The sequence below is a fragment of the Thamnophis elegans genome, chromosome 12 (assembly GCF_009769535.1).
Source record: "Thamnophis elegans isolate rThaEle1 chromosome 12, rThaEle1.pri, whole genome shotgun sequence".
Classification (NCBI taxonomy): domain Eukaryota; kingdom Metazoa; phylum Chordata; class Lepidosauria; order Squamata; family Colubridae; genus Thamnophis; species Thamnophis elegans.
In genome coordinates this window covers 15,306,228-15,333,983 of record NC_045552.1, presented here as the reverse complement: position 1 = coordinate 15,333,983, position 27,756 = coordinate 15,306,228, and the positions used below count along the sequence as shown (strand labels likewise).

General features: G+C 41.8%; 1 protein-coding gene across 2 annotated transcripts; it reads right to left on the bottom strand.

The window, feature by feature from the left end:
* Positions 1–1,065: 1,065 nt before the first annotated feature.
* On the bottom strand, positions 1,066–25,520 carry MECR (mitochondrial trans-2-enoyl-CoA reductase). Of its 2 annotated transcripts, XM_032228317.1 has the most exons (11): positions 25,352–25,439; positions 19,273–19,364; positions 16,370–16,467; positions 14,480–14,611; positions 13,975–14,118; positions 11,487–11,589; positions 9,406–9,508; positions 5,452–5,525; positions 3,012–3,072; positions 2,326–2,398; positions 1,066–1,374 (listed from the first exon to the last, which is right to left on the bottom strand). In XM_032228317.1, exons 3-11 carry the CDS (start codon positions 16,413–16,415, stop codon positions 1,211–1,213), a joined length of 900 nt encoding a protein of 299 aa, XP_032084208.1. In that variant the 5' UTR covers positions 16,416–16,467; positions 19,273–19,364; positions 25,352–25,439; the 3' UTR covers positions 1,066–1,210. The 2 variants fall into 2 exon arrangements, with proteins under 2 accessions (XP_032084208.1, XP_032084207.1); XM_032228316.1 differs by lacking the exon at positions 19,273–19,364 and having other exon boundaries at positions 25,352–25,520.
* Between the last annotated feature and the right edge of the window lie 2,236 nt (positions 25,521–27,756).

The following is a 27,756-nucleotide window of genomic DNA, read 5'->3' as shown; positions in this document are numbered from 1 at the left end:
TGCCAAACTGGGACGGGAGGTGGGTGGTGAATTCCTAAGAATGGAAGGAGGCTTTGGAATGCAAGTGAACCATTTGTTGCTGGAGAGATGTCATCTGGCAAGGTCAAGTGATGAAGAATGTTTTGAGGGAAGCAGACAGCTTTTCCCAAAGCAAAAGAATTGAACTCAGTTGGTGAATTCTGAACTGTGGGTGGCCCGGAGGGGAAAAGAAGAGTTATCTAGATGTGGGTTTTCATGGGAAAATCCCAGAACTGACTTTGCTTCTGCTGTGCCTAGATGGATTTGTCAATAAAGCTACACTCTTGGTTAATCTCAAGTGGTGGTGTCAAATTTTATTTCTTTGAGGATCGCATCAGGGTTGTGTTTGACGTCGGGGCGCTGGGTGGGCGTGGCTAGGGTGCCTGGGGTGGGCGTGGCCCCATTTTCAGCTGGGACATCCTGCAACCCCCTGCCAGCGAAAATGGAGTTGAAAGGGGCTGCACATGGCTCTTCTGAGTTCCATTTTCACTGGCAGAGACACCGCGGGATGCTCCTTCACTGTTTCCAAGGCGGTCTAAGCACCCCATGGGCTGAATCTGGCCTGTGGGCCTTGCATTTGACCCTCCTGATTTAAAGAGCCAGAATTTCTTTTGTTGAATATGCCCAATGAGACGATTAACACTACCTAATGCATTATAACTTGCAGAATCTGAAATACATTTATAGGAAGTCTGTAACTCCAGTGGGACCAGCCTCTGCCCCATCTCATTCCGCTCTTGAGGAATTCTTACCACATTGTACAATAATAAATATTCTGAGTGTCCACACATACATCAGCATAATGGGAGAATCTCCACGATAAGAACCGTTCTTCCATGGGCTGAAATGTCTCTTTTTTCTCCAGATTTCTATCATCACCTGATGGACGACAGATAAATTTAATAATAATATAAAAAGAGAGAGAGAGAGAAAGCTAGAAAGTCTACAAGGTATTCCCAGGTTGGGTAGAAACTATAATTGCTTTAGCTCCCCATGCCATCACTGATACTGGATAGTAATCTCCGGTCTATGTTAATCTTTCACTGTTTTCTCCCCATTCCTCTGCCTGTCCCTGTTGAGCTGGAAGATGGATGTGAGGATATAAATCGGTTCTGTAATTCTGAATCACTCAAGCTTCCTGGGATTGAAATCCATGGAAAATATTGTCTGTTATTTTCCCATCGGACCATCTTCACATCCGCAGGATCTGCTTAACAGAGACATAGGGTTCCTGGGAAACCTTCAAAGCTGTTTGGTAATCTACCAAAGGGACTTCCCGGCAGGCTGGAGCAATTAGTTGACCCTTTCGAACGAGAGTGCATAGCTCGGCTATCATTGTTTCCAGCTTCTCTTTGCCTGTGCATGGAGAAAGAAGGCAGAAAACAATCACCGATTGTTCTTTCTTTCTGAACTGCTGAGTTTAGATTCAAGAGAGCAAATAATAATCATTGGTACAATAAATTCTGTTCGACTTCTCCTCTGCCTGCCCTCTGGAATCAGAGGTGGCATTCAGCTGGTTCGGACTAGTTCGGCCGAACAGGTAGCGGAAATCATGGGTGATTTCCAAAACAAGTGCACGCTGGAAGCCAGACTCCACTTCCTTTAGCATTTGGAGAAGGCAGAAGCACAAAGAAGAATCCATCTTAATCTGTGGCACATGGTCATCCACAGTACACCCACACCCACACCCACACCCACACACAGAGCATTGCTGGTGAGATTTAAATTGCTTGTATTTATTAATTGTTATGTTCAGCAGTAACTTAATACTGTATTTGGTTCTCATTGTGCGTATCCCTATTTTCCCCAGTTTCACCATATCCTGTTCTTTCAATAAGCATTCAGAGCTAAGCACATGGTCTGTAGAATTTTTAAATTTTAAATAAAATTTTGGGATTTTATTGGAGGATAGGTGGGTTTAGCTGTATGTTGAGCTGCACACAGGCGATTTATTTTATTTATTTATTTTTAATTTTTGTTTGTTTTTCTTTTCTTGTTCTGTGTAAGCCGCCCGGAGTCCTCCGGGATTGGGTTAAATTAAATTAAATTAAACATGTAGTGGGGGACAGAACACTTCTATAACCCTTTTCACTAAGTTAAGGAACCACAGTTCCTTCTTTTCCCGTTGCCTTATTTTTCTAGTACATGTAGCTCTTTCAATTTTCATGTATTTTCATGTATTTATTTTCATCGGCTGCAGGTTATTTAGTAGGCATTTTAATCCACTAAATCAGAGAGATGAAAAATTAAGAGCTGAAGGCAGATTTCATCAGTTTCTAATATAAAAATGACACACGTGCCACTTACTGTGGGCATTGTCCCTCTTCCACTGGGTCATCCAAAAGCCACGAACGTTGACATTCTTAAAGATCAGTGCACTCTGCAGAGGAAATTAACATTCACAAATTCCAAAATACAATCTTGGGATTGGGGGAGAATTCAGCATCACAATGCGGGGATATCAGAATGGTTTTTCTCTTAGCGATCCTGCGCTAACAACTGGAAAACCTAATGCACAGATAGAAATAGCATCCAGGTTGTCCTTGATTTATAACAGTTCGTTTAGTGAACGTTCCAAGTTACGCCACTGACAAAAAAGTGATTTATGACCATTTTTCACACTTACGACCATTGCAGCATTCCCCATGGTCATGTGATCAAAATTCAGATGCTTGGCAACTGACTCCTATCGATGACAGTTGCAGTGTCCTGGGGGGGTCCTGTGATCACTTTTTGTGGCCTTCTGACAGGCAAAGTCAATGGGGAAGCCAGATTCATTTAACAACAGTGACACTATCTTAATAACTGCAGTGATTCGCTTAACAACGGTGACAACAAAGGTCGTGAAATGGGGCAATATTCACTTAACAACTGTCTCACTCAGCAAGAGAAATGTTGAGCTGAATTGTGGTCATAAGGTGAGGACAGCTACCTGTGTTATCTCGGGAAAGGGAACATGTGCAGGATAAATAGACTGGCCAAGGGCTACTCACCACTGGGACAGTCACAGGCTGTTTTGACATCCCACCGTAGGTAACCACGGTCCCACTATGCCTAATGGAAGAATTGGGTTAGGTTTAGGGCAATGAAGGTTAAGGTGAAGGCAATTAAGACGGCAAATTACCTTAACTCAGACCCTATTTTTTTACTGTCCAGCTTCCTCAGCCTCTGGACACCTGGTTAATTTTTGCAACCTTTGATTGGAAACCATGTGTCAAGGTTCCGAGTAACACCCCCAAGGAAAGAAGACTCCGAGGCTTGAAGTTCCTCAAAGTTCCATTTTATTAGAGATGCCATATTGGCACATCTGGGAAAACCCGAATCTGAAAGCTTCCGGGTTTTCCCCACCCAAACGAAAGTCTGAGTCCCTGCCCAGCACCCACATGTCCATCACATGTCCAACTGGAGATGCCTTCTAGTCCCACCAATCCAAGTGCAGGGCAAGATGTCCTTGACTCTCTGAGAAAGGAATGTTATTTAGACTATAGATCTCTCCCATACTCCATATAATTCCCCCTCCCATTTTCCCACAGCAGTAAATATGGCAGGCCAGAAGGCCCAATGCAAAAGATGGCTTCCAGGTCTGACATCATGCAGTTCAGAGATTCAGAGCAAGAAGCAGCATGCTTCCCCTTTTCTGGAGGGTTCACTGAAGTTTAGATGTTGTAAAATCAAATGAGAAAATTACAGCCTCTGTTACAAAAATCTCACAAAAATCTTCAATGTAGCTGTCCTTCAGAGAAATTTTTTCCTCATGGTTCTAATTCAAAATTTCTTTAAATATATTAAGGTTGGTTTCATGTCGGATATCCCCAGGTTTTCAAGGCATTTTCAAGTGAGTCCTTTAAACTGTAAAATCCAGATAAACTCTGATCTATAAAACCCCTCCAGTTCTGGAAACTGGCTTAGAATACCTTCTCCTCTCTAATAACGATGTTTTATTTGCTAAACATAATAGCAATAGCACTTAGACTTATATACAGCTTCATAATGCTTTACAGCCCACTCTAACCTGTTTACAGTCAGCCTCTTGCCCCCAACAATCTGGGTCCTCATTTTACCCATCTCGGAAGGATGGGAGGATGAGTCAACCTTGAGCCTGGTGGGATTCGATCTGCCAAACCTCTGGCAGCCAGCAGTCAGCAAAAGTAGCCTGCACGTACTGCATTCTAACCAGGAGTGGGTTCCAACAGGCCCTACTGCTGGTTTGCTCGTGTTTAAATAAAAATTGTTCTCCGCATGTGCAGAAGCTAAAAACAAGATGGCGGTGCTGTAGGCACCGCCTGGAGAACTGGTCCGGGGGCGTGGCAAACGAGGGTTGCTACCGGTTCCAGCGACCCAGGCCGCCAAACCAGTACCGGTTCAGCCAAACTGGTCCGAACTGGTAGGAACCCACCACTGGTTCTAACCACTGTGCCACCATGGCTCTAATAGGAATAGCATTAGCACTTAGACTTATATACCACTTCACAGTGCTTTACAGCCCTCTCTAAGCAGTTTACAGTGTCAGCATATTAGCAATAGCAATAGCAGTTAGACTTATATACCGCTTCATAGGGCTTTCAGCCCTCTCTAAGCGGTTTACAGAGTCAGCATATCGCCGCCACAGTCTGGGTCCTCATTTCACCCACCTCGGAAGTATGGAAGGCTGAGTCAACCTTGAGCCGGTGAGATTAGAACCACTGAACTGCAGATAACAGTCAGCTGAAGTGGCCTGCAGTACTGCACCCTAACCACTGCACCACCTCGGCTCTCTCTATATTGCCCCCAACCATCTGGGTCCTCATTTTACAGACCTCAGAATGATGGAAGGCTGAGTCAGCCTTGAGCCTGGTGTGATTCGAATTGCCAAATCGCAGGCAGCCAGCAGTTAACAGAATTGCCTGCAATACTGCATTCTCACCACTGGGCCACCACAGCCCTTAATACACAGTGAATTCATCTTACTACAGTGAAATGATGATACCAGGATCTATCCTGACTATTCCAGAGCTGTGGATCTGGGTTTTACTGAAATTATAAAGTTTCAGTATTTTTTTAGACACAGCGCAAAATCCTTCAACCCTGACTGACAGTTGGCAGCTTGCTAGCTGGGCAAGTAGGTTTGTCATGAGGATTTTTAAGCACCTCTTAATTTCTTTCTTAAATGCCACACGAGCCAAGCGTTTTGGACAGTATTCAATACAATTGCACACTTGTCAACTTCAAGACAAGAATTCAGACAGTATAAATCTGCCCCATTAAACAGCAAATCCTTGCACTAATCCATACTAGCAAAATTCAAGGGCCTGTCTATGTCATGCTTCAAAAAGTACTCGTTCTTAGACAACTCACAACCCAAATGAAAATTAAAGACACACTGCCCATTAAGCATTTAAATCGAGTGTAACAATTACCACAGATATAATTCGAGCAAACAAAAGCTAAATTTACCTCAAGTGACGCATCAGCTCAGTAGCACTTTTCCCTCCAACACCGTTCAGAGCTAATGAGGGCATAGGAATTTCCTGGAGAACAAAATGGTAAAACCAAATAAAAACAAAAACAAACAGTAAAAACAAGTGGCTTCTTGCTTCAAGTCCTCCAAATTATTCCTAGAAATAAAGGTTTGATTTTGCTAAGAGGTTCTTAGACTTCTGTCATCTTTTCAACATAGAATGGGAAAACAGACATCTGATTGTAACGTGGTTTTGTTCAGAAACAGAACTAAGGATTATACAGGTACTTACTCCTCAGCTTACAACAGTTCATTTAGTGACTGTTCAAAATTACATCACTGAAAACAGTGACTTATAACTGTTTTTCACACTTACAACCATGATAGCATCCCGTGGTCACAATTCAGTCACATATATATATATGTATGTGTGTGTGTGTGTGTGTGTGTGTTTGTGTGTGTGTGTTGCAATTGTGCTGATAAATAAATAAAGGGAGACTAGTATAGATCTATTTCAAGCTATTTAGCTCTCATCAGCTAGCCATACCCTTACTGGGATTTGAACCTGTGTTGTATTACATATTAGGCAGTTGTGTTAGCCACATTTAGTTATTTATCAGCATAATTGCAACACAAATGTAACAAAAAGGCAACAGTAAAAATAATGCTTTTCTGTCTGGATGGTCTCTTGAGATGAGCCGATAGACAGAGAAAGGAAAACAGTATGCTTCCTCCCATATTTGGGCATACCAGGGGTTGTGACACCAAATTAATTATTTTTATATATATATATATATATATATATATATATATATATATATATATATATATATATATATATAATCTCATTCGTCATCTTCAGGCTTTCGTTGAAACGTCGCCAAGACACCTCCAATTTTACATGGGAGAAAACCCGAATAACCAAAGACCTACATACTAACACCCGCGAAAACCTCAGAAAACATATATATATGTTTTTATTTGTGCTGATAAATAAATAAAGGAAGACTAGTATAGATCTATTTCAAGCTATTTAGCTCTCATCAGCTAGCCATATCCTTACTGGGATTCGAACCTGTGCTCTATTGCCTCCCAGGCAGGGAGTTAACCATTTGAGCTACAGAGAACGACTCCTTTTATCAGGCAGCCAGGGTGGGAGGTATATACTTAAAGTCACAACCCCTGGTATGCCCAAGTGTTTATTTATCAGCACAAATAAAAACACAAATATAACAAAGGCAACAGTAAAAATATTGGGTTTCTGTCTGGATGGACTCTTGTGACGAGCCTAATGACAGAGAGTGGAAGTGTGACCTTCCTCCCACACTTGGGCATACCAGGGGTTGTGAATTTAAGTGTGTATATATATATATATATATATATATATATATATATATATATATATATGCATGCTTGGCAATTGACTCTTATTTATGATGACTGCGGTGTCCCTGGGTCATATGATCCCCTTTTGTGACCTTCTTACACGCAAAGTCAACAGGGAAGGCAGATTCACTTAACTGTGTTACTAACAGCTGCACTTAACAACCGTGGCAAGAAAGGTCATAAAATGGGACAAAATGAATAACTATCTTGCTTAGCAACATAAACTTTGGGCTCCATTGTGGTCATAAGTTGAGGACTAACTGTATGCGAAATGCCAAAACATGTGTGACTTGGCTTAATATCTGGCAAGGCAAACCAGCAGTAGACCAAAAAAATGCATGAGGAGTTTTGTTGATTTTTGCCCATTAAGCATTTTATTAGGGTGATATCACGGTGTGCCACCTGTAGGTATTGAGCATTTTTATCTGGATTCTGGAAATTATTTCTCTGCAGGGTGGCATAAAGTAGGAACAGGCTGAACCAAAGAAGGAAGACAGAGGAGAATAAATTATGTCCTTGCCTCTAATCCCAATCAGTTCATCTCATTAAAGAGGACTCTGGTATGTAACATGCCCTGAAATTTTATGGCATGGGGTAACATCCATAACCATATCTATTGCCTGCCCCTTTTCTATTTCCTCTGAAATTAAATCTATAATTCAAAATGGTAAAACTGGACAGAAAGAACGTTTATAAAAATAACCAGTGAGTAAACAGCCCCCATATGAGTTCTTTTCTATTGTTTCCCCTAAAACCCCCATGTGGAGGTTTCACTTCAACCTTTTGCAGTGATAAAAATCCAGAGATTATAGAGATTTCTCAGGGTAGTAGATTAAAAAAAAAAACACGGCTAAACTGGCTTTTAACAAGAAGAAGCATTTCCCTGCGTTTTCTGATACAAACTTGGCAGCTCTTAACGACAAAGCGTCAAGAGTTGTGAGGAATTAAATCCATAAATTATTCATGGGAAAGAAGGCTGAATTGCATATTTCTGAAAGTGTATTCAGTAGCCATTCAAAAGGGTCTCTTTCTCACTTGCCCATGTTAGCTTGTTATGCTTCCTTGAGGTTCTACAGACTGCCTGGTTAGGTATAGGCAGCCCTTGACTTACGACCACAATTCAGCCCAAAATTTTCATGACTAAGTGAGGAGTGAGTTGTGCCTGATGTTACAACCTTTATTGCCAAGGTGGCGCAGGGGTTAAATGCAGCACTGCAGGCTACTTCAGCTGACTGCAGTTCTGCAGTTCGGCTGTTCAAATCTCACCGGCTCAGGGTTGACTCAGCCTTCCATCCTTCTGAGGTGGGTAAAATGAGGACCCGGATTGTTGTTGGGGGTGATATGCTGACTCTGTAAACCGCTTAGAGAGGGCTGAAAGCCCTATGAAGCGGTATATAAGTCTAACTGCTATTGCTATTGCCAGAGTTGTTAAGAAAATCACTGCAGTTAAGTGAGCCATGCGGTCATTAAGTAAGTCTGGTTTTCAAAATAGGAATAGGAGTAGGGTGGAGTAGAGTGGAGTAGAATAGAATCAAACAGAATCTCGAAGGGACCTTGGAGGTCTTCTAGTCCAGCCCCCTGCTTAAGCAGGAGAACTTATACCATTTCAGACAAGTGACTGTCTAGTCTCTTCTTAAAAACATCCAGTGATGGAGTTACACCCACAATTTCTGAAGGCAACTTCTATTCCACTGATTAATTGTCCTGACTGTTAAGTTTTCTCCTTAATCCCAGGTTGCTTGTCAGAAGCCAGCTGGGAGGGTTACAAATCACATGACCCCTGGACAGTGCAAATGTCGTAAATACACGGCAGTTGCCAAATAGCCTGAATTTTGATTACGTGGCCATGGGGATGCTGCAATGGTCGTAAGTACGAAAAATGGGCATATGTCGGGTTTTTTCAGTGCCGTTGTAACTTGGAATGGTCACTAAATGAACTGTTGTAAGTCGAGGACTACCGATAGATGCAAAACAGTGGACCAAACCAAACTAAGATGGCTTTGAGGGGTTCTTGTGCTCTCTGAGCTTGTTCGTTTTCTTGCAGACGTTTCAAGCTCAGGTTTTTCTCAAGCCTCGAGGAAGGCAAAAATGGCCTCCCCCCCCCAAGCTCCGGAGGCCCTCGGGCAGGCCCACTTTCTGCCCTCCTCGAGCCTCTGCATCAGGGGTGAAATTCAGCAGGTTCTAGCGAACCAGTAGCGAAAATTTTGAGTAGTTCGGAGAACGGGCAAATGCCACCTCTGGCTGGCCCCGCCCCCATCTATTCTCTGTCTCCTGAGTCCCAGCTGATCAGGAGGGAATGGAGATTTTGCAGTATCCTTCCCTTGCCACGCCCACCAAGCCACGCTCACCGAACCGGTAGTGGAAATTTTTGAATTTCACCACTGCTCCGCATGTGCCCTGCACTTAGCTGCATCCAAAACGGGCCGCGTGGAGATTCCTAGGAGGGGAAGGATGGGCAAGACCAGCCAGGAGTGGGATTTAGGAGTTCTTCGAGCTGCACAGAATCTTAGCTAGAGGTTCTCCCGAACCCCTGCGAACCCCCAGCAGCCCTGGGTCATATATACCTTAAACAACTCTTTCATTTCTGGTTTTCTTAGCGTCTCCTCTGTGATCACAAAGTCTGCTCCAAGGGACTTAAGCCTGTCTACAAGATCCTGGAGATTTGGTCTGTGGAGGAACAACAACAACAACAACAACAAATAGAATCAGATGAAGTTGATGATTTGATGGGCCATAAAGTGGAACCCAAACATTAAGTTGATATAAGAATGCACATTAACAATATTCTCACTCTGGCATAAGCCAAGTCAATTTTCAGCAGTCCAAAAATACCTTTCTTTTGTCTTTTTGCACTTAGATAGTAAAGAAGCTAGCTTAGAATAAGCTGCTGATGTACAAGTAACAACATTTGCCAACTGGTGAAGTGGTTCAGGAGACCACTTATCCTTCGGCGACGTATCAGCCGGATCACTTCTCTATGCATGTTCTACAAGAGGAGGCTTCTTCTGTGAAGACAACTGCTGATAAGACAGAGCCCCCATTCAGAAACAAAGAACGCTTGCCGTTAAGAGCAAATCTATCAATTGCTATGAATAAAAAATAGCATCAAGTAAAGTCTGAAGCTTTTAGGTAAAGCTCTCCAGAATTGCTGTTCAATTCCAGGAAAGGGGGGGGGGGGGAATCGCAGTTGCCTTAAGGAACTGCAGAGAGGCACTACATTTATGCCCTCATATACTCCAAAGCATCTTTTTCAGATCAAATCCAAAGCATATTCTCATATTAAAGTCCTGGATTCAAATTTTAAAAATACATTGTCTGAGCTGTAAATTGGAAACCTTTTGTATGATGTGCCTAGTGAAACCCAATGCTCATCATCATCAAAGCTGGAAGGGACCATGGACGTCCTCCAGTCCTACCCCCTGTTAAAGCAGGAGATTCTATACTATTCCAGACAAATTACTGTCCAGTGTCTTCTTAAAAGCCTCTAGTGATGGAGCATCCATAACGTTTGAAGGCAAGCTGTTCCACTGGTTAATTCCTTTTACGCTGTAAAATTTACGCTAAAATTTATCTGTAGTTCTAGATAGTTTGTCTCCTTGATTGCTTTCCCTCCATTGTTTCTTGCCTTGCCTTCTGGTGCTTTGGAATATAAGTTGGCCCTCTCTCCTTTGTGTCAGGCCCTCAAATATTGGAAGTCTGCTATAGCAATAGCCCTTAAGACATATACTGCTTCATAGTGCTTTCCAGCCCTCTCTAAGCAGTTTACAGAGTCAGCGTATTGCCCCCAACAATCTGGGTCCTCATTTAACCCACCTTGGAAGGATGGAAGGCTGCTGAGTCAACCTTCAGCCTGGTGAGATTCGATCTGCCAAACTGCTGGCAGCCGGTGTTCAGCGGAAGTAGCCTGCAGTACTGCACTCTAACCACTGCACCACTGCGGCTCATGTCTCTCCCAGTCCTTTTTTTCACTAGACTGGACATACCCAATTCCTGCAATTATTCTTCATAGGTTTTAGCCTCCAGTCCAGTGGTGGGTTGCAGGTGGTATGCCCTGGTACGGGTGTACCGGATCCTGCCTGGAGCACCGGGTACCCGTCCGCCCACCCGGCCAAGCTCCTTACATGTGCTTTAAGCCTTTGGAGCTTCCGCACATGCACATGGTGCATATGACACCTGCTCAATGCTCCTCCAAGCAGCTAGAGCATCGAGAGGCTTGCGGAAGCATCACAGGTGAGTACGACGCATGCGCGCGCCATGTGCCTGCATGTGGGTGATGCCGGGGCCATTCCAACTGCACCGGTTGGAACGGAATCCAGAACCCACCAAGATCCAGTCCTTAATCATATTAATTGCTCTTCTCTGCACTCTTTCCAGAGCCTCAACATCTTTTTTTATTTCATGGTGACCAAAACTGGATGCAGTATTCCAAGCATGGTCTTACCATAGTTTACAAACTGACAATCTTAAAAAAAACAAACTATGAGCATCATATAATGCCATCTAGGATTCATATAATCTGAATAAAAGGCGTCTAAGAGAATGCCCTATTTGTGCAGGTTTAGCGTAAACCAAAAGGATCTGACTGGGCAAACGACAATAGGGGGGGAAAAAGAGAGGGAAAAACAGTTTTGTAAGGCACACTCACCTATCTCTTATTACATTTATTGTTTTGATGCCCTTGGCTGCTGCAATCTGGATTACAGCCTGTCCCACTCCACTATTGGCTGCATTTTGGATGACAGATTCCCCTACAGACAAACAGACATGTCATCCCGGGCTTCAAAAAAATATTTCTTTCCTGCTCCCTTCAAGTGGAAGACACTCTCATCATTATTGTGTGTTGGAGAAAATAGCACAGCCAGTGGAAACTCAGGTCACCTGACACCTTTTATTCCCAATTTAAAAATAGGTCTTGGAAAAAGACGAGGAAATTTCAGTTTTTAAAAGGAAATAAATAAGTATAAACCTCAGCCCTTAATTTCCCTTTGCCTAACTAATCATAACCAGGGGTGGGATTGAGAAATGTTAGCAACCGGTTCTCAGCCCAGTTGCTGGGTGGGCTTGGCCAAGGTGGGCATGGCCTACTCAACCTCCTGGACCATGGCGGGGTGTGTATGTTTGTTTTCACCCTCCCCAGGCTCCTGAGGCTTTCCTTGAGCTGCTGGGAGGGTGAAAACAGCCTCCCTCAAGGCTCCCGAGGACGAAAAAGGGCCCGTTTGCGGACTTCTAGGATGCCCATTTTTCGCCCTCCCAGAGCCTCCGCTTGGGGCCTGCATTTACCTGTCATGATTAATGGGCTGCGTAGAGACTCGGGGGGGGGGGGGGGAAGGGGCCTGCCAGTCCTTGCAACTACCAATTTGGCGAACCAGATGTAAAATTAACATCCTGTTCGCCTGAACCAGTCCGAACAGGCTGAATCCCACCCCTCCTCATAACTACATGAACATTCTATGTCAGTAAAGGTGAAGTAATTCTAGTCACTTGCAGTAAATATTTTTGGAAGAAGAAAATGTGCAAATGAAAGAGTGCCTGCATCCATTTTGATTATGTAGATTATTTTCATTTAAGATTCAAATTGGGATAATTACTGAGACAGCCTTGGTTACTATTGTCCATGATCTTTGATGGCCCCAAGATGGTGGTAGTGTATCGGTTTTAGCTGTCCTTTATGGTTTGGTTTACCAGCTGTCGATGCCATTGACCACAACACAGGTAGTCCTCAATTTACAACCACAATTGGGCTCACAACTTACATTGTTTAAGTGAAAAATTTGTTAAGTGAGTTTTGCCCTATATTACAACTTTTCTTGCCACATTGGTTAAGTGAACCCCTGCGACTGTTAGATTACTAACATGGTTCTTAAGTGAATCTGGCTTCCCCATTGACGCTGCTTGTCAGACGGTCACAAAAGGGGATTGCATGAGTCCGGGACACTGCAAGTGTCATAAATGTGAGTCAGTTGTCAAGCATCTGGAATGTAAATCACGTGACCATGGAGATGCTTCATGGGTGTGAAAAATGGTCCTAAGTCACTTTTTTCAGTGATGTTGTAACTTCAAATGGTCACTAAATGAACTGTTGTAAGACGAGGACTAGTTGTATCCTTCTAGCTGTGACAATACAATACAATACAATGGCAGAGTTGGAAGGGACCTTGGAGGTCTTCTAGTCTAACCCCCTGCCTAGGCAGGAAACCCTACGCCACTTCAGACAAATGGCTATCCAACATCTTCTTAAAAACTTCCAGTGTTGGAGCATTCACAACTTCTGGAGGGAAGCTGTTCCACTGATTAGTTGTTCTAACTGTCAGGAAATTTTTCCTCAGTTCTAAGTTGCTTCTCTCCTTGATTAGTTTCCACCCATTGCTTCTTGTTCTATCCTCAGGTGCCCTGGAGAATAGTTTGACTCTCTCTTCTTTGTGGCAACCCCTGAGCTATTGGAAGACTGCTATCATGTCTCCCCTGGTCCTTCTTTCTATTAAACTAGACATACCCAGTTCCTGCCAATGACCCCATTGGCTTTTACAAAATTTGGCTTTTTCTTCAGGTGTGGGGCTAAAGATGACTGGGGGGTTGATAATCATATCTGATCATCTATTAACATTTACTGGATTTTAATTGGGATTGTTTGTCGAGTTTGTGTCTGTTTTCCTGTACACTATCCAAAGTTGCATTTTTTAAGTTGAACAGTCATATAAATTCTACAAACATAATACATGCATACATAAAAGGTAAAGGTAAAGGTACCCCTCGCACATAAGCGCTAGTCTTTCCTGACTCTAGGGGGCGGTGCTCATCTCCGTTTCAAAGCCGAAGAGCCAGCGCTGTCCGAAGACGTCTCCGTGGTCATGTGGCCGGCATGACTAAATGCCGACGGAGCCCGGAAAGTTGTTACCTTCCCACTAAAGGTGGTTCCTATTTTTCTACTTGCATTTTTACATGCTTTTGAACTACTAGGTTGGCAGAAGCGGGGACAAGTAACGGGAGCTCACTCTGTTAAGCGGTGTTAGGGATCCGAACCACCAACCTTTCTGATCAACAAGCTCAGCATCTTAGCCACTGAGCCACCACATCCCTATTCATGCATACATACATACATACATATATACATACATGCATACATTTATGCATACCTGGTTCTAAAGTCTCAAAATCAGACAACATCCGATAAGCTGTGCAGGGGTTAACACCCAATGTGGCAGCACAAGTCAACGGAATATCCGGTGGGATTTTCAACAGAGTTTTCTCATCGAATACCGCTTCTGTCCGCCAAGTTCCTTTTGTAAAGGATTAAAAAAAAAAAGATGACATGATTCAAGCTATGGAACAGCTAATCGCAATCTGGAAGTTCTCAGCTCTCAGAAGGGGCCTAAAGTGTTGTCAAGAAACACTTGACAGATAAAATTGTTGAAAAGATTGGGTTTGCACAACGTACGTTAAGTTATAAACTGAGGTTTCCAAACAGCCACCATGTTTCACACATTGAGCTATGCTACAAAGTGGTTTCCACAGCTCTGACTTGGCCTCTTTGTGACTGCTCTTTGTTGTCAAACATTTAAAGCTCAGCAGAGGGACTGGACAAAAGGGAAACAAGAGTTTAGCTTCAATTCCTCTCTGCGGCCCCCATCCCAAATTCACCAAGTCCTCCATCAGCTGGAATCACCCAGTCTCCGGGTTTCAAAGTCGTCACAGAATTTCCTGTGTCCATCACTTGCCCAACTCCTTCGTTCCCTCCAACTGCTGGTAAGTCAGCAACGATGCCATAGGATCCTGCAGGAAAAACAAATTTTGGTATATGAAGGCATTAAAACTTGATTTGGCACGTACATTATTTTCTTATTCGGTAGCAAATTCCAAATAGCATAGAACAGTGATGGCAAACCTTTTCGGCACTGAGTGCCCAAACTGAAACACACGTGTGCACCCTGGTGCCCTGGAAACTCGAAGACCAGCTGGCCAGTATATATGCGCGCCCCCGCCACCCGGTCTTCCGGTTTCCAGCGTGTACATGTGCATCAGCCAGCTGGTCTTCCCGCGTGCCGGAATGCTGGAAACCCAAAGACCAGGGCAGCTGGTCTTCAGGTTTTCAAGGCTCTGGCATTACTTGAGAGACCGCCTCCTGCCAATTACCTCCTCGCGACCGATTAGATCACACAGATTAGGCCTCCTCCGAGTTCCATCTGCCAGCCAGTGCCGACTGGCAACTACGCGGAGGAGAGCCTTTTCAGTAGTAGCTCCGACCCTTTGGAACGACCTCCCCATGGAGATTCGTACCCTCACCACCCTCCAGACCTTCCGCACAGCCCTTAAGATCTGGCTATCCCGCCAGGCCTGGGGTTAAAGATTGGGATCCGTCCCCACCCGAATGATGAATGAATGTTGCTTCTATTTTTAATTGTGTATTGTCTGTATATGTCATTACGTGCATCCCCTCCCTATAGGTTGTAAGCCGCCCTGAGTCCCCTCAGGGAAAAGGGCGGCCTATAAATAAAAGCAATCAATCAATCAATCAATGAAGATCAGCTGGCTGGCGCGCATGCATGCACCGGAAACCAGAAGGGCAACTGGTGATGGAGCGCATGCCAGAGGGCTCTGCATGCCACCCATTACGGGTATATAACATATACGGCCATAAAGATTTCCAAGGTAGATTTCAATAATGTAATAATATTGAATTTCTTCACTTATCGCTTTAAGCCAGGGGTTTGCCACTTCTCTGAGCACTGGCCGCACGGAAGCTGCGTTCTTAAAACGGGAAGGATTTCAATCTTGGAAGAGAATTTGGAGGATTCTTAAAGGAGCAAATGTTCTATAAAACCTTAGTTAATTAATTCCATTAAGCTAAGCTTTAGGTAATTTTGCTTCTTAAAACACAATTGAAATGGATGCATATCATAACATTAAGCCATAAACTATAGTTTTAAAAAAATATAATGGCTTACAGATGAAAACTCTAAACCAAGCAAATCGTATTATAGCTCAATGTAATAATATGTGAATCCGGGCATGGAGTGGCTGAAATTTTTCCCTAGGGTTACTAATTTTCTTAGCCAATTAGGTCTGGTCATTGGTTAGAAAAGATCCTGTAGGATTGAGAGACAGCTGTATCCCCACAAGCAAGAAATAATCCTCTTGTTTCTTCTTTAATCTTTGGTGTAATAGCTATTTCCAAGCTTCTGCAGATAATACTGCTTATTATGGATGGCATGTGTATTATTATAATATAGCTTTGCTATTTAGGTTGCCATCATTTAGAGACCCTCTGCATGTGGCAATTTCCAAATATAGAAACTTTATTAATGGCTCTTGGGAATGTTTCCAGAGATTGCACAGTAATATAGCCTAAGTTGAATGGATGAAGATAGCAGCAGCTGTAGGCAAGCTAACTCTGTCAATCCTGTGCACTATGTCACTGGGAATACTATTAAATGTGGACAATCTAGAAGGCTTAATTTTCCCTTGAAAGCACCACATAAAGGAAGAATATGAGAGGCAAAAATTAAACAATGTGGGTTATGCCAAGGTTACCTTGAATCATATTGATGTCTGCTGGATTGATGGGAGCTGCAACCATTTTCACATGGACTCCAGAATCCCCGAGTTTGTCTAAAGCTACGTTTTTTAGGCTGCAAGGGAAAGCGGACAGAATATATTTATCATTGTGTGTGTGTGTGTGTGTGTGTGTGTGTGTGTGTGTGTGTGTGAGAGAGAGAGAGAGAGAGAGAGAGAGAGAGGGAGGGAGGGAGGGAGGGAGGGAGGGAGGGAGAGAGGGAGGGAGAGAGAGAGAGAGAGAGATAGATAGATAGATATGCTCCCTCCCATATTTGGGCATACCAGGGGTTGTGACAAAATACATACATACATACATACACACACACATACATACATACATACATACATACATATTAATAACATATAAAATCCATTTTCAGTTAAACAGTGTGTTGTCTGAATACAAATATTTTTAGGAAATAATAATCAAAGTGGTTACAACAATGTTCATTACATTGGTATTAGTTCTATAATAATGGTAATAATAATAATAACCTATTTTAATAAACATCCCTTGTATCATTAGTCCTTTTCTTATATTTCCATGTTTCTAACTTCTGTTTTTATTAGTTAACCATTGATAAAATAAGTCTTATGTTAAAAAGTATTCAGTTTCTTTCTTTTCTTTAATTGTAAGTGTTTCTTCTTCTTCCATTTCTGTACATTCTAGTATTTTTTAAATCTCATTTTCATCTCTAGGGATCTCTTCACTTTTCTATTGTTGTGCAAATACAATTCTAGGTGCACTTAATACATGTAAAATCAAATATGTATTCGCCTTGTTTTCTGGTTAAATGCCCAACAAAAATATTTCTGGTTTTAAATCTATTTGTTGCTTTATCATTTTTTCCAATGATATGTATTTTTGCCCAAGTTTTTTTTTTTGCTTTTGGGCATGTCCACCTCATATGAAAATGTGAACCAGAATATTTCACACATATGCAGTAGAGCTAGGCTGGGGCAATGGTTGGCGCACTTGCATAGAGGGCTCTGAGTGCCACCTGTGGCAAGCGTGCCATAAGTTCGCCACCACTGTTCTGAAAGATCATTTAATGACTACAACAGGGAGTGCAGGGATTGCAGTTATTGAGCAAAGCAGTCATATGGGCATCTTGCTCAATGATCTCTTCACTCAAAGATCAAGATTCAAATCTAAATTGTATTCATAAATTGAGGATTACTTGTACAGATTTACAATTAGTCTAAGATGAATTCACTTGATTTTGACAGATAATACTTGCTGGCCCTTTTTCTAATGATGCCCTTCCAGTTTGTTTCCTTTAAAATCTAATTCCTGGTTATTCTTTCACCCCAGTTTAGTACAATGTCCATTTATTAAGTGCTAGCAAAATACTACAGAAAATATTTAATGTTAATTTTGTTTTGTGATAAGGAAATGAAGACTCCAATCTGTAGTAGCAATGTCAACATCACATCTCAGCAGAAATATCGGTTTGAACATAGAGGACTGGGGGAATACTGTTTCAGTATATTTATTTTTCTTAGGTGCTATAATTAATTTATTCCATTGAGTGCTAAATTAATTCTATTAAGTGCTACAAGTATTTTGAAAATTTTAAAAATTGTTGTGTGTTAGTTCAGTTGCTTTTATCTTCCTGATTTATTTCAAAAGGAATATCTCCAAAGCCAGCTGATTCTATTACAAAATAAAAATAATTCTCAATAAGCCTGGAAATTCCCAGGTTGCATAAAATACCCACTTGTGGATTTGAATCACTCAATAGAAAATCCTCAGCCAGAACCAACATACAGAAAGCGATGGATAGAAAGAACACATCCCAGGTCTTTAGACTTAGCATGATTAAACACAATAGGTTGGTAAAATCAATTCAAATCAGATCGGAAGAGTCTCTAAACCGCTATCAGATTATAAACCAATCTAGTTTTAGAATACTATTGTAGGAAGTTAGCACCCACCCCTTTCCTAGAAAAATGAAATATTTTAGTAAATATTAAAAAGGCAGATTATTATATTTCCCTGGATGAGAAATGTAGAAACATATTTTTAGGCAGGAAACAGACTCACTCTTAATAGCCTCCACCCTCCTCAATGGCCCACAGCAGATGTCCGCACTTAAGAGATAAGGAGATAGCTGGGTCTATTCATAGGCAAATGCCCTCACCCAAGATCCAACAAAGGTAGAATTAAGTCCTCTACCCATCTCACCACATGGCACGTGGGAACATTATATCACCCAGCAAGGCTCAACCAAGCCTAGGACTCAGGACAGCCTACAGGGTTGCCCCTGCATGGCTCCATGGGAGTCTGACAACCAATCAGAATAAAAGCTCAAATTCAAAAGCCCAGAGAGGGTATAAAACTCAGGGACTCTCAGCCTCTCTTCCCTTCCATCCCGCTTTACCCAACATCTTCAAGGCATGTGATTCTGTCCACCATTAAAACCATCTGGCAACCGAGGTGACGCAGTGGTTAGGGTGCAGAACTGCAGGCCACTTCAGCTGACTGTTATCTGCAGTTCAGCGGTTCTAATCTCACCGGCTCAAGGTTAACTCAGCCTTCCATCCTTCCGAGGTGGGTGAAATGAGGACCCAGACTGTGGGGGCGATATGCTGACTCTGTAAACTGCTTAGAGAGGGCTGAAAGCCCTATGAAGCAGTATATGTCTAACTGCTATTGCTATTGCTATCTTTCCAAACAGCCACCAAGTTTCCAGTGTCTTTTTTCCCCACTTGGAACTGAAGCTAGAAGGACATTTCTTCCAACACTATATTTTTCCCTTCCATCACACCAGTTTTTAGGCATATGGCATATCCCAGGTAATAAGTCTTATTATTTCTCAGACTTGAACATAGAAAGCATTGCTTAATTTCTTCATAAAGAAAAAAAAGTCGCATACTTCTGGAATTAAAATGGGACTGGATGTTTCAACAGAACGGTCCTGATAACTCAAAAATGTTCAGTTTGTAGAAGTTAGCACCCACTCCTCTTCTAGGAAAATAAGATATTTTAGGAAATATTAAAAGGACAGAATATTTCCCCTAAAAGGGAGACAGAAACTCACCCCCCCCCCACCTTTGTCAATGGGCCATTAAGGCCTGAGAGTCTATTCTACATAATAGGGATTAGGCGGCCTATAAATCGTATAAATAAATAACAAAGATCTACATCCTTCAGACATAGGCATAATAGGAATCCCAAAGCACTTTCATTATATCATCACCCAACAAGAGTCAACCAAGCCTGGGGCTCAGGACAGCCTACAGAGTTGCCCTTTCATGGCCCCATGGGAGTCTGACAACCAATCAGAATACAAGCTCAAATTCAAAAACCCAGAGAGGGCATAAAATCCAGGCGCTCTCAGCATCTCTCTCCCCTTTTTTTCTTCACCCAACATCTTCAAGGCATTTGATCTTGTCCACCATCAATAAACCTTCTTTCCAAGCAACCTCCATAAATCCAGTGTCTGCCCCCACCACCACTTGGAACTGAACCTAGATGGAAAAATCTTCCAACAGATTTTAGGTAGTTTTGAACTAATTGATCACAAACACTGCTGTTCAGCTTCAACTACTAATGCCACAGGAATGTTTATATAAGCTTTTTCAGTACAGCAACCCAAGGCCTTTTTTAAATTCTAAGTAACATCTGTGCAGCACTCAATGAGGTTTTATGGCTTATTTCAGTCTGGAATTACTGCTCATCTGTTTGAACTTAATTAGAATAGAGTTATCCATCACCCACATGGCTGTGGTGTTACTCTCTTCCTGAGCCACAGCCTTGCTCTATCATTAAAATGAGTACTATATATTTCCTGGCTTTTCAATTCTATCCTCCCCCAAGAGCACAAATAATTTCCCCTTCAATTACAAGTGGTTTACAGATTCAACTGGGATGGTGCTGGTCTAATTTAAAATATATTTCAAATATTTTTCGGATCCTTTTAAAAAAATATAATGAGTCTAATAAAAAAACAAAAGATGCAAGAACATTAAATAATAGGCTCACCAATACTCAGCCCCTCCTTAATTCAGGGCAGTCCATAAAATACAATAAATTTGGGTGACTATATAAATTGAATAAACAAGCAAACGAACAATACAAGAAATGCATCTCAGCTAGAAGAAATTAAAAATGAATGGATCTTTAAAGCCTTAAGGGAAAAATAAAGCCAATTTTTCCTTGGGGTGCAGCTTCACAATGACGTGACTAAAAAGATTAATTTTCATCATTTACCAAATACTTAATATTATACCCACAAGTCAACTAATATGTCTCTGTTACCGATTTTAAACCCAGGGAACTTTATTTACTTTCAGTTAAAAAAAAACAAGGTTAATACAGGTATGTATAAGGTAAAGGTTCCCCCCCACATGTGTGTTAATCATTTCTGGCTGTAGGGGACGGTGCTCTTCTCTGTTTCTAAGCTGAAGAGCCAGCGCTGTCCGAAGATGTTTCCATGGTCATGTGGCTGGCATGACTAAACGCCAAAGACGCATAGAGGGCTGTTAACTTCCCACCAAAGGTGGTCCCTATTTTTCTACTTGCTTTCGAACTGCTAGGTTGGCAGAAGCTGGGACAAGTAACGGGAGCTCACCCCATTAGGCAGTGCTAGGGATTCAATCCGCTGAACTGCCGACCTTCTGATCGACAAGTTCAGTGTCTTAGCCACTGAGCCACCATGTCCCTTTTACAGGTAGGTATAAGATAGGGCAAAAAGAAAGCATTCACACATGCTAGTTTTTTAGAAATAAGTTGATTTTGGGATGGGGATAGCAAGTTTAATTTGCTAGTAGGGTAACATTCAATTGTACTAACTTTGATTTGAAATCTAAAGAGATACAAATACAGGAAACCTCTTTTAACAAAATCTTATACCGTGGGGAAGGAAATGGTTAGAATGTCGTATTGTAGGCTGACTCTGCTTACTGCCAGGATTTCAGTTCCAACCGGCTCAAGGTTGACTCAGCCTTCCATCCTTCTGTTGGAAGGAAAATCCATCTGGTTCAGTTCCAAGGTGGGAGAAAGACCTTGGAAATAACATGGAGGCTGATTGGAAAGAAAGACTCTGTTTATTGATGAACAGAACCACAGCGTCCAGTTCTGGGGCAGCTGACCAAATGGTTGAATGAGTGGATGGAGTTTTATAGGTTACTGAGACTTTGAAGTTTTGAACTGTTCTGGGGATTGTGCAATGGAGGGCCTTGTGTCTTTTGCTAAATGATGGTGGGTTCATCCTATGTCCTAAAAGGTCATGTCTTCTCCTTTCTTAATCCCATCACCCTGGAGCTGAAGATGTTTTGTTTGGGAATAGATTGTCCCAGGATTTCTTAATGGGCCCAAAATCTCCCCTCTCTAAAGATTTCTGCTGGAAGCTGTTTTAGTAGGCAGGAAATTGGGGCTGGAACATGTTTCTCCATTTCTCCCTTTGGGAAAATATAATATTCTGCTTCTTTTAATATCCCCCCAAATATTTCATTCTTCAAGGGTTGCGGGGTGAACTTGTTGGGGATGAGATTGATGAGGATCGAGATTGTTGGGGATAATATGCTGACTCTCTAAAAACCACTTAGAAAGTGCTGTAAAGCACTATAAAGCAATATATAAGTGCTATTGCTGATGTGTGACCTGCTGTTAAACTAATAGAGCACATGCTGAACTTTTAAAACTTTAAACAAGTTTTAGAAGTGTTCATTTCTCTCTCTCTGTGTTTCTCTTTCTCATCATCATCTAAGCATCACATCCTAAGTATTCCATTGTTAATTGTGGACAGGATTCATGTATTCATGTATTTTACTAATGATAACCTGCTTTGCTATGAATTGTAGTTTGTTGTGATAAGGCAATTTTGGCCTACTGAAACCAAAGCATTTCACAACTTAATCCAAGGCTGCTACAAATGGAAATTTCAACCCAGTAATGTCGATTAAATCTTGCTAGTAGATTTAATCCTGCAGCTTAATTCTAGGGTGTTTGTCCGCTAACTTTTTCCAGTCCGGAACAGGTATGTGGCTAATTGCAATGCTCTTAAGAGATGCTGGATGAATAGGTTTTGTGGCTAATGAAGAATTAAATACAATAAAACCAGCACAGAGAAAAATTCCACATGAGATGCATCTCATTATGTGGCACAGACCATCTTTTTTCAATCAATAATTTATAGCTCCCTTGAAAAACTGATGTTGTAATGGAAATGCTGACAGACCATTAATTACCATATAGCCTGCAAAGTATGACAGAAACCTAATTGTCCAGATTTGCTCAAATATATTATACCACTCAGCTGAATAATGGCAACGATCATGTACATTGTGTAAGAAACCTGTCGCTTAATCTACGAGCTGCTGGCCAGGGAATTTTACGGCCAATATCATATTTGATTTCCTTTCTGGACACAAATTAAATACCTCAGCAGCACTTGCAAAAGAAAGAGTGATGGAATAAGCGTATAGGATCACTGTAAGCACAACTCGCTTGAATCAAAAAAGAATAAGCCCTCCTGAGGCAGCATTTTCCAAATTTTTTATGACAGCTAAGTGAGATGTACTGTCCAGTCTCCACTTTCTTACCTTAGACTTTATTTACAGCATTTCATTTTGCTAGTTCTCTCTCTCTCTCTTGGGACTGGAAGCTAAAACATACGAAGAACGACTGCAGGAATTGGGTTTGCCTAATCTAATGAAAAGAAGGACTAGGGGTGACACAAGAGCAGTGTTCCAATATTTGAGAGGCTGCTACAAAGAAGACCGGGGGGTGGGGGTGGGGGTGTGTTGTCAAGCTATTCTCCAAAGAACCTGAAGGCAGGACAAGAAGCAATGGGTGGAAACTAATCAAGGACAGAACCAACCTAGAACTAAGGAGAAATTTCCTTTCTAAGACCCCTTCCAACTCTGTCATTCTGTTTTATTAATTTCTAGTTAGTCTAGTTCAGGGGTAGTCAACCTTTTTATACCTACCACCCACTTTTGTATTTCTGGTAGTATTAAAATTTTCTAACCGCCCACCAGTTCCACAGTAATGGTGATTTATAAAATAGGGAAGTAACTTTACTTTATAAAATTTATAAAGCAGAGTTACAGCAAACCCCTACCGCCCACCATGAAAGCGGGAATGCCCACTGGTGGGCGGTAGGGACCAGGTTGACTACCACTGGTCTAGTTGATATCAAATATTCTGTAGATTGCTCAACAAGCACAACTTTAAGATGCTTAGTATGCCCTGGAGCCGTTAGACTGTCCTTAGACTGCTTTACTACTGGTAGTAAATATTATATTTTAGTAAATATGTGGATATCTCTACATCTAACATAGAAACTCTATTCACACACCAAGCCATTTTTTACTTAATTGATTCAGCCATAATTTGCCTGAGTTCATACACATCACCCAATCCTAAATCATGCTTTGAAAACCACATTTCATGGGTCTCAATTGCAGCAGGCATTCCCTCAAAATTATAGGAACAACAATAATATCTACACTGAAAGGAAATACAACACAGGACAGCTTAGCAAATTGCAAAGAAATCCATGAGACTGCCCTATTGTCCTGTCATGACCCACATTTCTTGAAAATAGTGTCCTTAGTACAGTGCAGTGTCCTTAGTACATTTACAGCCTACTTTCACTACTCGTCTGGCTGATGCTGACTATGGGGAAAAGGTTAGCAATAAAAATAATATAGATTATTTGTATTGCTAACCTTTCCCCCATAGTCTCTATTATAGTTTGATGTAATGGTGAAGGTGCTGGCCTAGATATCAGGACACTTGTGAATTTAAGACTTCCCTTAGGTATGAAAGCCAGCTGGGGTGGACTTTGGGCCAGTCCCCCTCTCTTAGCTCAGTCCACCTCACTAGGTTGTTGTTATGAAGAAAATAGGAGGAAGGAACAGATATTAGGTATGTTTATTGCCTTAAGATAGGACAAAATAATAATGCACAAATGCAATCAAGGTCAGAATTGAAAAAACCATCAAATCATTCAAAGTGCAGATTGTGCAAAGAACTAAAAGAAACACTACTATGTATGAATTAAATATAAATATGATTCATAATTATAAATATGCCAATATAATGAAAAGTATAAATATGCCAATATAAAGAGAAATTTAGTTAAAACTACTCTTACATTACCACTATTGTTTCCAGTACTTTTATGTGTGTGTATCTTTTTACAATGCACCATATTCAAAATATTTAGGAACACAAACACACACATACACACACACAAACAGTAGCTCATATACTCAGGTCCTGCCAAAAAAAAAAAAGCTCTCCCAAATTGTCAATAAACAACATAACACAGCTGTCAAACTGATTCACTGGAATATCTGCAAAAAATATCATGTGCCAATAGTAAAAAAAATGGTGGGAACATAATGGTTGAAATAACTTTGCTTGGGGGGAAAAATAGGAAGTGTGGATAATTGACGCAATATCGGAGGATGTTGAAACAGAAGACCAAGAATTGGAGAAGTTCACGAAGGATCAAGATCTAGATGATGGCGTAAGACCAGCCACAGTGGTCCCAGGGGTTTTCAGCACATTGGGTAACATGCCCCACCCCACCCCCCAAAAAATCCTGGAAAATCTGTGCATGGCAATATCCCCATCGGTCAATTGCAAAAAGGCTACCCTGGCTGGATCCGTAAATATACCACATTGATACGTTAAGTTAAAACATCCTAGGTTCTTGGGAAGCCCATGAGACATGCGGCAGCTGCGATTTCACACTGCTGTGCATAGAATAATAAAAAGCCATAATAATGTAACTTGGGATTGATGCTTGTCTAGAACAGGGGTCTCCATCCTTGGCAACTTTAAGACTTGTGGACTTCAATTCCCAGAATTCCTCAGCCAGCTTTGCTGGCTGAGGAATTCTGGGAGTTGAAGTCCACAAGTCTTAAAGCTGCCAAGGTTGGTCTATAGAACACAGCCCCACTTCGGGACAAAAAGAACGCCAAGCTTTCTCCGCTTACTGTAAGACCTGAGCCGGCTCTCCATGCTTCTCATAGACCAGTCCTCGAGGCCCCGTTTGCGTCGCTGCCGCGGCTGACCGAGCACGGGAGCTGTAACCAAAAAGGAGCCGCAGGACTCGAACCCGAGATCCTCCGACTACCGCCATGCCTAAATGGCAACAATCGTTAGTCCGCGGCGCCGCGGTGATGACGACACGCCAACTTTACTAGGGCCGTTGAAATGTACGTCATCACGGCGCTAAATTAACGCCCTGACTCCGCCCCGATCCCGCTCTTCCGCGTTGTGGCCCCGCCCCCTCGATGGTAGTAGTGATGGAGAAGGTTTGATGGAGGGGAGATGCTATGTTGCGCGCGCGTGTGTTATGTGTAGACCTGTGTGTGTCTATGTATATGTGTGTACATATTATATCTGCATATATGTGTATATATGTGTGTACATGTATGTATGTACCTATATATGTACATATGTACATATGTATGTATATGTATATGTGTGCATGCTTGTACGCCCTCATCAAATTGTCTGGGTGATTTACAATAACAGAAAAGGAATCAGTAAAATTAATGCAGCCATAAATCACCAGTGCCTGGTGTGGGTATCCCTGCGCAGAAGGAAAACAGCCTCTTTGTATACCGCAGCAAGATGTTATTAAATAAAATGGAACAAAGTTTTATGCTGGGCTTGCAGTAGCAACCTATCATAATAACTGACAAAGCCTCAAACGGAAATGCAAGGGTAATTGCAAAGACAAGAATATAGACAGCAGCCTGCGTGTTTCAGCCGAGAAAGAAAACGGACGGTCCCTTGCTGCAGCGATATTTTAATTAAATTAAACCAAGTTCCGGGGGTGACTTCCAACAGCCAAACAATAAAACGCAGCCATAAACACAAGAACATATCAGTAGCCACAGAGAATGAAAACTGCATCCCAGGACACCAATATTATTACAAGTTACTTAACACCGTGGTGCACCTTTAAAAAATAAACCTTTTAGCCTGAGCTTGTTAAAAGTATCCTTCCCCCGAGTGGTTGCTTGGTGTGGTTACCACACTTGGAGTAACAAATAGGCAATTTTTATTTCTAATTCCAAATTGTCAAAAAAGCAATTTTATAAAGGGTTCTGGACTGTCAGTTGGGACAACTGTCCAAAATCAAAGGAAAACCGAGACTGATTTTGGTGTGGTGGGAGAAGTCAACAAAAGACAAATTGAGTTCAAACATGGGCTGTCCATAAAAAGAAACCCAGAATCAATTTCCTGAATGGTAAATTATTTTGTTTGCCACAGACTGCGTTGCAATATTGGATATTGGGAGGTCACCATTCTATACTTATTACTCTATTAATTAGGGGACTGGAGGCTAAAACATGAAGAACGGTTGCAGGAACTGGGTGTGTCTAGTTTAATGAAAAGAAGGACTGGGGGAGACATGATAGCAGTCTTCCAATATCAGGGATTGCCACAAGAAGAGGGAGTCAAGCTAATCTCCAAAGCACCTGAGGGTAGGACAGGAAGCAATGGGTGGAAACTAATCAAGGAGAGAAGCAACTCAGAACTAAGGAGAAATTTCCTGATTAACAATTAATCAGTGGACCAAACTGCGTCCAGAAGTGGTGAATGCTCCAACACTGGACATTTTTAAGAAGATGTTGGATGACCATTTGTCTGAAGTGGTGTAGGGTTTCCCGCCTATGCATGGGGTTGGACTAGAAGACCTCCAAGGCCTCTTCCAACTCTTTCTATTCTATTCTATTCTCTACATTTCTCTAATACCTTATGCAAAGGGGGGCAGGATCTACTTTTGCCATGCTGTATATCGTTTTATAAACAACTATCCCTGTTGTTCTTATTTTGTTCTGACCTAAATAGTTCCAACAGGCTCCAATTATCTTACTTTGGACAAAGTCCCAGCTCTAAAAAAGTCTCTAATATTGGGGGAAATGGAAGGAAAGAGAAGAGGGCTACTAGCAGAAAGATCGAGAGACTCCATTTCAGAGGCCATGGGAGCATTGTTGGAAAACCTAAAGGATCAGGTTAGGGATAGATGATCATGGAGAAAAACTATCCAGCAGGTTTAGTTGTTGAAATTGACCTGATGGCACACAGTCAATGAGACAAAACAAAACACAAATACAGGTAGACGTACAACAGTTAATTTAGTGACCATTTGAAGATTACAATGGCACTGAAAAAATGACTTATGACTGTTTCCCACACCTACAACTCTTGCAGCATCCCCATGGTCACATGATCAAAATCCAGACATTTGGCAACTGACTAGTACTTAGGACGGTTGCAGTCTCCTAGGGTCATGTGATTATCTTTTGAGACCTTCTGGCAAGCAAAGTCAACGGTAAAGCCAGATTCACTTAACAACCGTGTTATTAATTTAACGCCTGCTGTG

What these genes read in the sequence shown, in the direction of transcription:
- MECR (XM_032228316.1), bottom strand. Translation starts at nt 25,497, where the DNA reads ATGGCGGTAGTCGGAGGATCTCGGGTTCGAGTCCTGCGGCTCCTTTTT. An exon ending in ATAAATGTAATAAGAGATAG is followed by an intron (nt 9,509 to 11,486) that starts GTGAGTGTGCCT and finishes GTTCCTCCACAG; the next exon opens with ACCAAATCTCCAGGATCTTG. An exon ending in AAATGAAAGAGTTGTTTAAG is followed by an intron (nt 5,526 to 9,405) that starts GTATATATGACC and finishes TTTGTTCTCCAG; the next exon opens with GAAATTCCTATGCCCTCATT.